The sequence below is a fragment of the Mercenaria mercenaria genome, chromosome 9 (assembly GCF_021730395.1).
Source record: "Mercenaria mercenaria strain notata chromosome 9, MADL_Memer_1, whole genome shotgun sequence".
In the NCBI taxonomy this organism is placed as follows: domain Eukaryota; kingdom Metazoa; phylum Mollusca; class Bivalvia; order Venerida; family Veneridae; genus Mercenaria; species Mercenaria mercenaria.
In genome coordinates this window covers 40,927,009-40,941,039 of record NC_069369.1, presented here as the reverse complement: position 1 = coordinate 40,941,039, position 14,031 = coordinate 40,927,009, and the positions used below count along the sequence as shown (strand labels likewise).

At 37.6% G+C, this 14,031-nt stretch overlaps 1 protein-coding gene across 9 annotated transcripts in view; it reads right to left on the bottom strand.

Annotated features, from left to right (window-relative positions):
- Nucleotides 1-14,031, bottom strand: part of LOC123546976 (lymphocyte cytosolic protein 2-like) — a 212,788-nt gene that overhangs the window by 33,593 nt on the left and 165,164 nt on the right. For 6 of the 9 annotated variants that reach the window (XM_045333676.2, XM_045333681.2, XM_045333679.2 and 3 more), the window contains 3 exons: nt 12,585-12,626; nt 11,421-11,483; nt 5,211-5,264 (listed from right to left, as the gene is read on the bottom strand). In XM_045333676.2, coding sequence (XP_045189611.2) covers nt 5,211-5,264; nt 11,421-11,483; nt 12,585-12,626 — 159 coding nt within the window. The remainder of the gene's footprint in view (nt 1-5,210; nt 5,265-11,420; nt 11,484-12,584; nt 12,627-14,031) is intronic. The other 3 variants (XM_045333678.2, XM_045333677.2, XM_045333682.2) reach the window with 3 other exon arrangements.

Sequence of the window (14,031 nt, the reverse complement as noted above, 5' to 3'; positions counted from 1 at the left end):
AGTAACAGAGATATTTGACTTTATCAAAAAATTTAAAAAAAAATCTAAGTTAAAAAGGGGCATAATTCTGTCAAAATTCAAATCAGAGTTATGGGGATTGTTTCGTCTGGTGTAGACTTTGATGGTTAAATAAGTATTTTAAGTTTTAAGTCAATAGCTTTGATAGTAACAGAGATATTTGACTTTATCAAAAACTTTAACCAAAAATTCTAAGTTAAAAAGGGGCATAATTCTGTGAAAATTCAAATCAGAGTTATGGGGATTGTTTCGTCTGGTGTAGACTTTGATGGTTAAATAAGTATTTTAAGTTTTAAGTCAATAGCTTTGATAGTAACAGAGATATTTGACTTTATCAAAAACTTTAACCAAAAATTCTAAGTTAAAAAGGGGCATAATTCTGTCAAAATTCAAATCAGAGTTATGGGGATTGTTTCTCCTGGTGTAGACTTTGATAGTTAGTAACTATTTTAAGTTTCAAGTCAATAGCTTTGATAGTAACAGAGATATTTGACTTTATCAAAAACTTTAACCAAAAATTCTAAGTTAAAAAGGGGCATAATTCTGTCAAAATTCAAATCAGAGTTATGGGGATTGTTTCTCCTGGTGTAGACTTTGATAAGTTTCAAGTCAATAGCTTTGATAGTAACAGAGATATTTGACTTTATCAAAAACTTTAACCAACGGCGACGCCGACGCTGGGGCGAGTGCAATAGCTCTACTTTTTCTTCGAAAAGTCGAGCTAAAAACAAGCTGCTATGAAAAATGTCATAACGAAATGTGCAAGGCTGCAAGTAGCTGCTAACATGCCGATATAACAAAATATGACAGACTGCAAGTAGCTGCCAGCATACTGTCATAGGGAGATATGAGGGACTGTAAGAAGCTACTAGCATGTTGCTACAATGGAATGCAAGGGACTGTATGTAGCTGCTGTGAGTGACTGTGTGTAGCTGCTGCGAGAGACTATATGTAGCTGCTGTGAGAGACTGTATGTAGCTGTTGTGAGGGACTGTATGTAGCTGCTGTGAGGGACTGTGTATAGCTGCTGTGAGGGACTGTGTGTAGCTGCTGTGTGGGACTCTATGTAGCTGCTATGACAGACTGTGTGTAGCTGCCGTGAGGGACTGTGTATAGCTGCTGTGAGGGACTGTGTGTAGCTGCTGTGTGGGACTCTATGTAGCTGCTATGACGGACTGTGTGTAGCTGCTGTGAGGGACTGTGTATAGCTGCTGTGAGGGACTGTGTGTAGCTGCTGTGTGGGACTCTATGTAGCTGCTATGAGGGACTGTGTGTAGCTGCCGTGAGGGACTGTATGTAGCTGCTGCAAGGGACTGTATGTAGCTGCTGTGAGGGAATGTGTGTAGCTGCCGTGAGGGACTGTGTGTAGCTGCTGTTGGGGACTAAGTGTAGCTGCTATGAGGGACTGTGTATAGCTGCTGTGAGGGACTGTGTATAGCTGCTGTTAGGGACTGTGTGTAGCTGCTGTGAGGGACTGTGTGTAGCTGCTGTGAGGGACTGTGTGTAGCTGCTGTTAGGGATTGTGTATAGCTGCTGTGAGAGACTGTGTGTAGCTGCCATGAGGGACTGTGTGCAGCTGTTGTGAGGGACTTTATGTAGCTGTTGTGAGGGACTGTATGTAGCTGCTGTGGGGGACTGTGTGTAGCTGTCATGAGGGACTGTGTGTAGCTGTCATGAAGGAATGTGTGCAGCTGCTGTTAGGGACTGTATGCAGCTGCTGTGAGGGACTTTATGTAGCTGTTGTGAGGGACTTTATGTAGCTGCTGTGCAGGACTTATGTAGCTGCTGTGAGGGACAGCATATAGCTGTTGTGTGGGACTGCATGTGGGTACTGTGAAAGGTATTGTGATAGAATGCACTTTAGCAGTTCTTGGAAGTTTATAACCGACCGCAACAACTGGCCAAGCTTGACCGTTGCTACAGAGAGGGAAGTTTAAATAAATTTATTGGCTGCATTTCATTGTAGTTTGATTAATTTTAAGTTTTATTGTTTGAATAGTAATGTTGACAGTTAAGAAACGGCTGTTTTGTTGAATTTTTTGGTTTACAATAATGCTACAAACCAACTGTTCTGGTTTTGTAACTAAAATTTTTACCAGGATGACAATCAATGCAAGTTTAGTAACAGACAGGTTAGATTTTTTTTTCTGTGTTTGTAAAAAATAGTTTTGATATTTTAAGTAATCCCATTTATCACTAGATTTTGCCAACATACCTTGTATTGTTTTAGTGTGAACCTCAGTTTCCAGTATGGTGGTTCGGCGTAAGATACAGTCCTTTATAATGTTAACTAGAGTTATCACAGGAGTGACGAATTATACCCCCACAATATGGCCTTGTCACAGAACTAAACCAATGTCAAAGCTGAACTTGCTTGACCTTTGACCTACTGACCTCAAAATCAATAGAGGTCATCTGCTGGTCATGATCAGCCTCCCTATGAAGTTTCATGATCCTCGGCCCAAGCGTCCGGAAAAGGTTTAAATGACCTTTGACCTTTGGAACCCAAAATAATTACAGATCATCTGCTGGTCATGACCAACCTCCCTATTAAATTTCGTGATCCTAGTCCGAAGCGTTGTGAAGTTATTGTCCGAAAACCGTTTAAGTGTTCCGGGTCACTGTGACCTTGACCTGTGACCTGCTGAACTCAAAATCATTAGGGGTCATCTGCTGGTCATAACCAACCTAGCTATTAATTTTCATGATACTAGGCCTAAACGTTCTCAAGTTATCACCCGGAAACTGTTTAACTGTTTTGTGTTATTGTGACCTTGACCTTTGACCTACTAACCTCAAAGTCGAACAAGACCTGTATTTAATCATGTTACACCAGTGTACAAAAATTTAAGACTCTAGACCCAAGCGGTCTCAAGTTATCATCTGGAAATCGTTTAATTGTTACGAGTCACTGTGACCTTGATCTTTGACCTACAGACCTCAAAGTCGAACTTGACCTGTATTTCATGATGTTACATCTGAGTACCAAAATATATGATCATAGGCCCAAGCGTTCTCAAGTTATCATCCGGAAACTGTTTAACTGTTCAGGGTCACTGTGACCTTGACCTTTGACCTATTGACCCCAAATTCGAACTTGACCTGTATTTTCTGATGTTACACCTGTGTACCAAAAATTATTCAAATCGGTCAAGCCTTTCATGAGTTATCATCCGGAAACCACAAAAACCAACGGACAGACCGACCGGCCGCCAAGCTCACTCCTATATACCCCCCACAAACTTCGTTTTGTGGAGGTATAATTAGAGTAGCAGTAGTTCTGTCTGCAACACAATGAAAACAAGAGGGCTATGAAAGCCCTGTATCGCTCACCTGACCTACTGACCTCAAGATCATCAAGATTAACATTCTAATCAAGTTTCATTAAGATACAGTCATAAATGTGGCCTCTAGATTGTTAACTAGCTTTTCCTTTGATTTGACCTGGTGACCTAGTTTTTTACTCCATCTGACCCAGATTGGAACTTGACCTAAAGATCATAGAGATTAACGTTCTAACCAAGTTTCATTAAGAAATGTTCATAAATGTGGCTTATAGAGTGTTAACTACCTTTTCCTTTGATTTGACCTGGTGACCTAGTTTTTGACCCCGCATGACCCAGATTCAAACTTGACCTAAAGACCATAAAGATTAACATTCTGACCAAGTTTCATTAAGATACGGTCATAAATGTGGCTTATAGAGTGTTAACTAGCTTTTCCTTTGATTTGACCTGGTGACCTAGTTTTTGACCCCACCTGACCCAGATCTGAATTTGACCTAAAGATCATCAAGGTTAACATTCTGACTTAGTTTCATTAAGATATAGTCATAAATGTGGCCCCTAGAGTGTTAACAAGCTTTACCTTTGATTTGACCTGGTGACCTAGTTTTTTATCCCACATGACCCAGATTCTAACCTGACTTAAAGATCATCAAGAGTAACATTCTGACTAAGTTTCAAGAAGATATAGTCATAAAGGTGGCCTCTAGAGTGTTAACAAGTTTTCCTTTGATTTGACCTGGTGACCTAGTTTTTGACTCTAGATGACCCAATATGGAACTCGTCCAAGATTTTATTGAGGGTAACATTTTAACCAAGTTTCATTAAGATTGGGTCAAAACAGTGACCTCTAGAGTGCTAACAAGCTTTTCCTTTGATTTGACCTGGTGACCTAGTTTTTGATTCCAGATGACCCAATATCAAACTCGTCCAAATTTTATTGATTGTAACATTCTGACCAAGTTTCATTAAGATTGGGCCAAAATTGTGACCTCTAGAGTGTTAACAAGCTTTTCCTTTGATTTGACCTGGTGACCTAGTTTTTTCACCCCAGATGACCCAATATCAAATTCATCCAAGATTTTATTGAGGGTAACTATCTGACCAAGTTTCATTAAGATTAGGCCAAAATTGTGACCTCTAGAGTGTTAACAGTCAAATTGTTGACGATGGACAGCCGACTGATGATGGACACAGGGCGATCAAAAAAGCTCACCTTGAGCACTTCGTACTCAGGTGAGCTAAAATCTTAACTTGACATTTGACAGCTGTAGTTGGTGTTTGTTTTTGTTTTCATTTATAAGAACATCATTCCTGTGATTTCATAACTGGAACTTGATTAATACTCAAAATGGCAGCCAACAAAGGAGGGGTTCTTATTTCATTCCCTTGCCTTTTTCTGTTACACCTTTCTGTATTATATACCAAAGGTACTAACATACAAAATCATGACAAACATGATTTTCTGATTAAAGTATTTTATTCACTTTCTAACAAAATGCGTCGTGCTGTGAGCGAGGCTACATAAATAAAATATGATCAAATATCGCTGAAGGTGCACTTTGCATGCCTGCACACAGTTATGGTGCATATAAGCGCACAAAGTGCACTTAAAGTTCTTTTATGGTAGGGACCATTAAAGTTTATGTGCTCCACATATTGTTATGAGGATAAATGGGGTTGCATGTATGTTGTAAAGCATGACGAAACATGAAAGACTGCATGTAGCTGCTGAGAACACAATTTAGAATTGGTAAGGGAATGCACTAATGCAGTGCCATAAAATGTATCACAAGTAAATGTGAGAAGGTGCATAAAGCTGCTAACAGGGAAAGCAATATAATTAACTCCTTTACATACAAGACAGAGGTTAGTATGAACTGAGGTTTGGATGCAACGTTAATTTACCAAGCTTTGTTTCTTTGGCAAACCAAAATTTTCATCTGTAATATCTAAATAATCCTGCAGCAATGAAGCAAGACTTTAGTATTTTCATTATATATTTACTTAAACATATGGAAATTATACGTAGTGTGAACTCTTCTTCTCCTGCAGATATAATCTTTACAAAAATACACAAAAATATTGCTGTATTTGAGATGTATTCAAATCTGTATTTACGTAAATGTTGTAACTGAAAGTATTGTTACATCAGGTTGAATAAATATATACAGTTAAAACTCCATATCTCATATTCCAAGGCATCAAGTGTTTTACTTCGATATAGCCGAAATTTGACTTAAAATGATATTTTGTACACCCGTTTTGGAAACTTGAAGATATCTTCAAGTTAGCCAGAATTTTGAGATAAGCATGAAGTTTGAGATATCGAGTTTCAACTGTATTTTAAGTACATGTACAGGCATACAGATGAAGAGATGCAGACAGAATTATCCTTGTCTTACACAAAATAACCTAACTTTTGGGGTACAGAAAATGACTTTCTTTGTCTAACACAAAATGATAATATGTTTAGAGATGTTTTTGATGATTTAAGAGGGAACAGTGGCAATAAACATGTGACAATGCAAAAACAAGAATACAACAAGAGGGCATATCAATTACCCAAACTGAAACAAGAGGGTCATGATGACCCTGGATCGCTCACCTGACTAATATGAGCTACATGTTTCAAAAGTCAAACTGATGCTAAAATATTAAGATCAGTATGTCACATTCATTGTCACTGCAAGTCAGTATTAAGATCGGTTTGCAAAACTGTATTTGTCATCCAAATTTCAAGGCTCAATCTTAAAAAACAAACAAGAGGGCCATGATGGCCCTATATCGCTCACATGAGTACCATAGCTCTTAATGATAAGATCAAGCTTTGACATAGATCACATAGGCATACACATTACATTAAATAGCATCAGGATAAATATTTTCTTGTAACAGTCCTTTTTGACCTATGGGTCACATACTAGTCAGGGCCAATCTCCATACCAGGTTTGAGGGTCCTAGGCTCAAATGCTACATTTTTGTACTAGCTTGACTATTCCTTACCCTGGAAGACTTAAATAACATTTAAAACCAATCTCATTAGATGCTGCAGAAGTATATTCATTTACATAAAATAAAGGGAGGTAATCTGTCAAAAATTCAGTCAAAAGTTATCTACCCTGATTATCCGAGTCCATCTGATGGCAAAAATGACATTTCAATTCAGTATCTTCATTGGTTACTGAGATACACCCATTTTAATTTGAAACAAAGGGAGGTAATTTGACATAAAATCAGTCCATAGTTATCTACCCTGATTGTCTCAGTCCAACTAATGACAACAATGAAATTTCAAATGAGTCCTATAAATACTTACTGAGATAATTCCATTTTGATTAAAATCAGGGGAGGTAATCATGCATTGGTATATGCATGTAGAAGATACAGAGTACAAGCCTTTACAACAATATATTAGAAACGTAAGTAAAAGTAGAACTTTCTTACCATGGAAGACATAAATAACATTTCAAACCAATCTCATTAGAATCTACTAGGTATATTCATTTACATAAAAAACAAAGGGAGGTAATTTGTCAAAAATTCAGTCAATATGTATCTTCACTGATTGTCCAAGTTCATCTGATGGCATAAATGAAATTTCAGATCAGTATCTTCATTAGTTACGGAGATATACCCATTTTAATTTGAAATAAAGGGAGGTAATTTGACATTTAATTAGTCCATAGTTATCTACCCTGATTGTCTGAGTCCAACTAATGACAATAATGAAATTTCATATGAGTCCTATAAGTACTTACTGATATAAATCCATTTTGATTAAAATCAGGGGAGGTAACCAGATATAAAATAACTCCAGAAACGATGACTGGATCTGACATCCAAGATTTATTGTTGCTGAAGATATTTTGCAAGTTTGTATCAAATCAAACCATAAATGAAGTCTCTATATGGCTGCAAAAGCCAAAATAGCAAATTTTGGACCTTTAAGGGGCCATAACTCTGGAACCCATTATGGGATCTGGCCAGTTTTCGAAAGGAACCGAGATATTACGCCAATATAAGTTGTGTGCAAGTTTGATTAAGTTGCTTGCAAAATGTTGTCTCTATCGTGTTCACAAGCCAAAAATAGCCGATTCTGGCCATTTAAGGGGCCATAACTCTGAAACCCATGATGGGATCTGGCCAGTTTTTGGAAGGAACCAAGATATTATGCCAATACAAGTTGTGTGCAAGTTTGATTAAAGTTGATTGCAAAATGTTGTCTCTATCGTGTTCACAAGCAAAAAACAGCAAATTTTGGCCCTTTAAGGGGCCATAACTCTGAAACCCATGATGGGATCCAGCCAGTTTTTGAAAAGAAACCGAGATATTACGCCAATACAACTTGTGTGCAAGTTTTATTAAAGTTGATTGCGAAATGTGGTCTCTATCGTGTTCACAAGCCAAAAATGGCAAATTTTGGCCCTTTAAGGGGCCATAACTCTGGAACTCATGATGGGATTTGGCCAGTTTTTGAAAGGAACCGAGATATTATACCAATACAAGTTGTGTGCAAGTTTGATCAAAGTTGATTGCAAAATGTTGTCCTATCGTGTTCACAAGCCAAAAATAGCAAATTTTGGCCCTTTAAAGGGCCATAACTCTGGAACCCACGACGAGATCTGGCCAGTTTTCGAAAGGAACAAAAATATCATGCCCATACAAGTTTAGTGCAAGTATGATTAAAATCAAATAAAAAATGTGGTCTCTATTGTGTTGAAATTGTGGACGGACGGACGACGGACGATCGACGGACGATCACAAAAACTCACCTTGTCACTACGTGACAGGTGAGCTAAAAAGGAGGTCAGTAGGTCAAAGTCAAGTGAACCCTAATTACTTGGGGTCATCAGGTAATTATAATAAAACAGTCTAGGAAATATGATCAGAAAATTTTTAGTATTTTTCCTATATAACTCATATAACAAGTGACGCCTGGGGTAGGGCCTCTATTCACCCAGGGGCATAATTTGAATATTCTAGTTAGAGAACCACTAGGCAATGCTACATACCAAGTATCAAAGGCCTAGGCCTAGGCCTTGAACTTTCAGACAAGAAGATTTTTTTTTTAAAATTCCTATATAAGTCTATGTAAAACTTGAGAACCCGGGGTGGGGCAACTTTTCACCCCTGGGTAATAATTTGAACAATCTTGGTAGAGGACCATAAGGAAATGCTACATACTAAATATCAAAGGCCTAGATCTTGTGGTTTCAGACAAGAAGATTTTTAAAGTTTTTTTCCTATATAAGTCTATGTATAATTGGGAACCCCAGGGCAGGGCCTCTTTCCACCCCAGGGTAATAATTTGAATAATCTTAGTAGGGGACCACCAGGCAATGCTACATACCAAATATCAAAAGCCTACGTCTTGTGGTTTAAGACAAGAAGATTTTTAAAGTTTTTTTCCTATACAAGTCTATGTAAAACTTGGGACCCCTGGGGCAGGGCCTCTTTTTACCCCAGGGGCATAATTTGAACAATCTTGGTAAAGGACCACTAGATGATGCCACACACCAAATATCAAAGCCCTAGGCCCTGTGGTTTTTGACAAGAACATTTTCAAAGTTTTCCCCTATATAAGTCTATGTAAATCATGTGACCCCAAGAGCAGAGCCATATTAGACCCTAGGAAAATAGTTAAGACAATCTTGGTAGAGGACCACTAGATGATGCTACACATCAAATATCAAAGCCCTAGGACCTGTGGTTTTGGATAAAAAGATTTCCAAAGTTTTCCCTATATAAGTCTATGTAAACCATGTGACCCCCAGGGTAGGGCCATATTTGACCCTAGGGGGATAATTCGAACAATCTTGGTAGAGCACCACTAGATGATGCTCCATACCAAATATAAAAGCCCTATGAACTGTGGTTTTAGACAAGAAGATTTTTTAAGTTTTTCCTTTCGGTTGCCATGACAGCCAGTGTTCCGCTTGGAATTCAATTCTTTGAACACTTTTGAAAGTGGGCCACCCAAGGATCATTCCTGTGAAGTTTGGTGTAATTCTGCCCAGTGGTTTTCAAGAAGAAGATTTTTTTTAGAAAATGTTGACGGACGGACGAAGGACGACGGACATTGAGTGGTCACAAAAGCTCACCATGAGCCTTTGGCTCAGGTGAGCTAAAAATCAAAGACAGAGAAGTGAATGCAGTATTAAAGACCCATACTTGAAGGTGACTTATTATCTCTACTGATATCTGTTAATGGTATATACTGGTATACAATATTCAGCTATAATATTGTGCTACAACGTGTTAAAATGTATGTTTGGATTCAAATTTGGATATAAAATCTACAGTTGCTGATTGCTTATAACACCTATAAATATACAAATACACTTGGGAACTAATTACAAAAATAAACATCACAATTTTTCATGGTCGAAAAAGCCACAGACAGGACAAGAAAACAGATCTAAAATATTTTATAGATTGGACAGGAAAACACCAAGTGTGACCTTAACCTTTGAGCCAGGGATCTGCATGTTGTGCATGACACATGGTCTCAATATGGGAAAATTTTTACCCAGTTAAATTAAAACCCTTTGATGGATGACACACCACACAGGAAAAAAAATCTTCCTCAAAGTGAGATCTTGACCTTTGAGCTAGGGATCTGGATATTGTGCATGACAGTTCCCCTCATTATAGGTAACATTTGTGCCAGATAATATAAAAATCCTTTCATGGATGACATAGTTATGGACTGCATAGGAACTATTGTTTGTTGACCTCCAAATTTGACCTTGACCTTCAAGCTAAGGTTTTGGTGTTGCACAAGATTGTTGTCTCATTATGGGAACATCTCTAAAACAGAGTTACTGACTGAACAGTAAAAGAAAACACTGACATTGACCTTTGAGCTAGAGGTCAGGGCATTGAGCAATATAAGTGGTCTCATTAAGAGAAACATTTGTGCCATATAAAAATAAAAATCTCTTGATGGATGACAGAGTTATGGACCGGACAAGACTAGGCATCTGGGTGTTGTGCAAGACAGGTCATCTCATTTTGAAGTAAAACTTTTCAAATCCCTTAATGGATGACAGAGTTACGGGCTGAACCAAATGAGAACTTGATCTTTGAGCTAGAGATCTGGGTGTTGCACAAGACACTAATGCAGACTGATTGATTATTGGGAACTTTTGTGCCAAGTGATATTGTATCCCTCAATGGCTGACAGAGTTCTGGACCTGACATGAAACAGACCATGATAAGACCAAGTTAGTGTCTGAACTCCCAAGTATGACCTTGACCTTTAAGCTAGTGGTCTGAAAGTTGTGCAAGACATATTGTATTATTACAGGGAACACTGAGTTTGTGCAAGACACATCATATAAATCAATAAGGAATATCTGGGTTACATAATACTGAAATGATGAATGACAGAGTGATGACTTGACATGAAAGTGCGGGTAGATGGAATAACAGAATGGCGGAAAAGTGCAATCCTATAGTTCCTGAAACTTACTTCCAACCAGAGGGGGACTAATAACAACTAGAAGAAACATTCCATTTTTACCTTAAAACCTGAAGTAACAATCATGCCAAATAATTCACTGGGAAATATTTATTGTCATCCCAAGCTGCCCATATACTGTACTTCTGTTAGTAATTTAGATTTCAGCAGATAGCATAAGATACAGAAGATGCTCAATTCCAGAAACTTCCCTGGTTTTTTAATGTGTAGGGTGTAAAGCACCTAAACACGACCTGAATTTAAAGTCACACTAGAAAGACTATTAGTATCTTTATAAAGAGAACCCATTCTTACGCAAAGCGTGAACCTGTGACCTTTGTGCACTAACCACTGAGCTATAGAGAACTCTGGAGGTCATGCATTTAGTGTTGAAAACAATATAAAGACTTTCCAGTCTAATCCACAGCATATCAATACGTATCAATTTGGATATAATACTATTGTGTATAAATAGCCTAAAGATTCTTTTTTACTCTAATCAATAGCAAAATCTCAACACAAAGCCTTCTCACAAATGGCACAGCATGTTAACTTATTTTTGGTATACGAAACAATCAAACAGAGTTAACAAATCTGGAGAAAGATTTTATTGAAAGCATGCTGAAGCTCTAAGGTTAAACTATAGATTATACCGGTGCTTGTTGACTTGGAGGTCCAGCATTATCAGGGTCCATATCTAGATAATCATCTTGCTCCTGTAGTATGGGTTATATAAATCTTAAACACTTAATTCATTACAAACATTACAGTCCAACCTGTTAGCATTCATTGCATTACAAGACTGAAATAGCAAAATCTGTTTATGTCAGACACTGCAAACAAAACTGCAAATGTAAGAGTCAATTTCAAACATATTCAACACTTTGAATTTTAATCTGCTCTAATATATTTCTACGAAAGTGCACCCTTATTACTTTATTCAGTAAATTTATAAAAATAAGAACTTGATACCGTATATTATTTAACTTCACTGACACATATGTGGACTCCTTTTTAGCTTTCTTATAAATTATGTTGTGAATAACAACAACAAAGCTGTTATGATGTTAAGGATATAGAGAATCCGTCATTGGTCTTCGGTGAAGATCGGGAAATCCCAACCCGAGGGCGCTCCGCTCAAGTCTTAAACGAGGCTGTGCCGAGTTTAAGACTTGATCGGTGCGCCCGAGGGTTTGGATTTCTGATCTTCACCGAACACCAATGATGGATTCTATTTCTCACTTACAAAAAATTACAACAACAGAAATAATAAAAACAAGCATGAAAATATGGAACTAATTAAAACGCGGGAAACTGACGCCCGTAAGCAGAAGTGACGTCATGACATTTCAGTGACGCACAATAACAAAGTTCTGCTTTAGTTTTATCGTTTGTAGCGTAACGGTACGTTCTTATCATAAAGTAATGAATTTTGAATCGAGAAATACACTATAAGGAACGGAGAGAAAAAATAAAAGTACCTGATTTTTAATTATTTTACATAAATAATATGTTTATTCAGTGCATGAAGTAGTCCGTCACAGGAGTGTGAGATAACCCATGTGAGATAAGATTTTCCAGCATTTCTAAAAATAGAGATTTTTCTGTCCGATAAGTGAGAAAACCTCTGTTAACATCTCTAATGAACAAGCACCCCAACTAAGACAGACATTTTTATTTTCTGTTGGTTAAAATTCTTAGTAAAAGAAACCTCTCTAGAGCAAAGACTACTGTTCACATTGCCTGTATTATTTGCTCTATGGAAGTTACGTTGCTGTCCTCATGTATATAAATGTCTTAAATGTAATTTACTATACCTCTGAATCGTCCGAGTCCGGGACCTCATACGTCTCTTCTTCCTGCAAAGAAATATTTCACAAGTCATTAAGAATGTACAGCCTAAAGTGTCAAATTTCTTCAAAAATCTGTAAATAAGACACATTCAATTTTAATTTGAAGAGATCCTTATTACTAAGATTTTAATATTTGTAAGGGTAACAGCTGATATAGGCTATGTGGAATATGAGGGATTTCAATACTTGTAAAATGCAGGTAGATATTACCTATAGATTTCAATATTTGTGAGGGCATAGGCAGATAATATCTACATGGATATCAATATGTGCATGGGTGTGGTCAGATATCACCTATGGGATTTTTGTAAAATTTTAAGCTGATGAGTGATTTCAATATGTGCAAGGGTGTGGTCAGATATCACCTATGATGAAAATTTAATTAATATGTGCATGGGTGCGGGCAGATATCACCTATGATGGATATCAATATGTGCAAGGGTGTGGGCAGATATCACCTATGATGGATATCAGTATATGCATGGGTGTGGTCAGATATCACCTATGATGGATATTATTGGTGTGGGCAGATATCACCTATGATGGATATCAATATGTGCATGGTGTGGGGGTATATCACCTATGATGGATATCAATATGTGCATGGGTGTGGGCAGATATCATCTATGCTGGATATCATGGGTGTGGGCAGATATCACCTATGATGGATATCAGTATGTGCATGGGTGTGGGCGGATATCACCTATGATGGATATCAGTATGTGCATGGGTGTGGGCAGATATCACCTATGATGGATATCAATGTGTGCATGGGTGTGAGCAGATATCACCTATGATGGATATCATGGGTGTGGGCAGATATCACCTATGATGGATATCAATGTGTGCATGGGTGTGGGCAGATATCACCTATGATGGATATCATGGGTGTGGGCATATATCAGCTATGATGGATATCAGTATTTATCTTGCCTCCTACAAGTTTCTTGCATTTCTTGCTGGCATAATTGAATCAAGTCAGATTATTAGCTCCAGCGATAGTACCGTTTCCGAGAGTAAATTTAGTGTTTTCTTGCCGATTTCATCCTACTTAAGTTGAGGCTCATGAAGTTTGACAAAAGTTAGCCGTAAAAGCGGAATAACTCTGAATAGGATACACGGACGTTGTAATCTTGTTTTAAGTTAAATTATCGTAAAATAAAGGAACTGACATATTTGTCACTCAGCAGTTTGTTGTAGGATCATTTAATCTACGTGCAAGATAAATGATTTAACAGGAAACGGGATGAAAACCGAAGCATCAAGACATTTGTGACATCATAAAATCTGGTGACTTTCGAAGGATGGAACAAGAAGTTTTTTTAGTGTTTCTGATCTAAACCAGCTCTAAACCTGTGTAAATGAGCTTTTGTGTTTTGTGATTTAACCAAAACACAGGTCATTGTGCATT